Source organism: Leptonychotes weddellii, unplaced genomic scaffold (assembly GCF_054177405.1).
Source record: "Leptonychotes weddellii isolate Sample4059 unplaced genomic scaffold, ASM5417740v2 HiC_scaffold_28274, whole genome shotgun sequence".
NCBI classification, from domain to species: Eukaryota; Metazoa; Chordata; class Mammalia; order Carnivora; family Phocidae; genus Leptonychotes; species Leptonychotes weddellii.
Genome location: NW_027876996.1, coordinates 1 through 1,515, shown reverse-complemented (window position 1 = coordinate 1,515; position 1,515 = coordinate 1). Strand labels below are relative to the sequence as shown.

Below are 1,515 nucleotides of genomic sequence, written 5' to 3'. Positions count from 1 at the left end.
TCAGGTCCCTCCTTAATGCTGCCCACATGGTGATGCTGGTGCACGAGAGTCGTGACCTGAGTCTTAGACACGGAAGGTAAATAGAGAACATTCCTTGGGATCCTCCAGCTGAGAAGCCTGAGGGGGTGGCCAGGGAGAGCTGCCAAGAGAGGGCACCTTTCAGGGGCCACCTGGGAGAAGACAGAACATCAGCCTGAAGCGTGTGAGCCGCAGGCCACCTAGGGTGCCCTGACGGGACTGCCTGGCAGAAGTCATGCTGACCTGGTGACTGTCTAGTATGTCAGGGCTTTTTAGTCACACTCCTTGTGTGTAGCTACAGATGGGAAGAAATAATCGCGTGTGTGCGGGTGTGAGCTTTTTCCCTTCTTTGGGAACCAGTCAGATTGGACTTTGTACCTCCAGTGGACTTCCGCTGCTAGAGCCACAGACCACAGTTGTGGTCTGCATGTCACACAGAGACGTTTCCTGTGAGACACCGATGCTGCCGACCCCCAAGGCACAGCCCGTGCGTGGTAGATCCCCGAAGGGTCCCCAAATCCCTCCCCGTCGGTGAGTTAACAACAGGCCTTAAAGACCCACGGCCCACGCGTCCTCTTTGTAGATGAAGTGCGCACGGGGACCTACAGGCAGCTCTTCCACCCAGAGCAGCTGATCACCGGGAAGGAGGACGCAGCCAATAATTACGCCAGAGGCCATTATACCATCGGCAAGGAGATCGTCGACCTGGTCCTGGACCGGATCCGGAAACTGGTAAGGGGGCGCCGAGAGGGCTTCCTGTGGACGCTGCCCTGGACGGGAGGGTGACGGGGATGGGGACCGGGAGGTCATTTTGGCCAAACCCCAGGCCAGAATCTTGAGTCCACGTCTTCCTTCACGGGTGGCTTCAGTGCATCCGTCGTCCACCCATCTTCACGTCTGCCTTGCTTTGCTTCTGAGTGTCACGTGTGTGCGCTGCGGCCAATTCGAACGCGTAGTGTCCTGCAGAGGAAAAGAGGAGTGACCGTGGCTCGCTGGAGGTCGGCGGTGTGGCTTCTGCAGGCACTGACCCACGGTCTATGCTTTCTCTCAGGCGGATCTGTGCACGGGGCTGCAGGGCTTCCTCATCTTCCACAGTTTCGGGGGCGGCACCGGCTCTGGCTTCGCGTCTCTGCTCATGGAGCGGCTGTCGGTGGACTACGGCAAGAAGTCCAAGCTGGAATTTGCCATTTACCCAGCCCCCCAGGTGTCCACGGCCGTGGTGGAGCCCTACAACTCCATCCTGACCACCCACACGACCCTGGAGCATTCTGACTGTGCCTTCATGGTGGACAACGAAGCCATCTACGACATATGTCGGCGCAACCTGGATATCGAGCGGCCCACGTACACCAACCTCAATCGTCTGATCGGGCAGATCGTGTCCTCCATCACGGCCTCCCTGCGATTCGATGGGGCCCTGAACGTGGACTTGACGGAATTCCAGACCAACCTGGTCCCGTACCCCCGCATCCACTTTCCCCTGGCCACGTACGCCCC

General features: G+C 58.9%; 1 protein-coding gene across 1 annotated transcript; it reads left to right on the top strand.

The window, feature by feature from the left end:
* Window positions 1–564: 564 nt before the first annotated feature.
* Window positions 565–1,510, top strand: LOC102739419 (tubulin alpha-3 chain; the record flags this gene model as incomplete). The annotated part of the gene is made up of 2 exons (XM_081810533.1): window positions 565–750; window positions 1,070–1,510. Coding segments are annotated over 2 exons (627 nt in total), but the record flags the coding sequence as incomplete, so codon positions are not given.
* Between the last annotated feature and the right edge of the window lie 5 nt (window positions 1,511–1,515).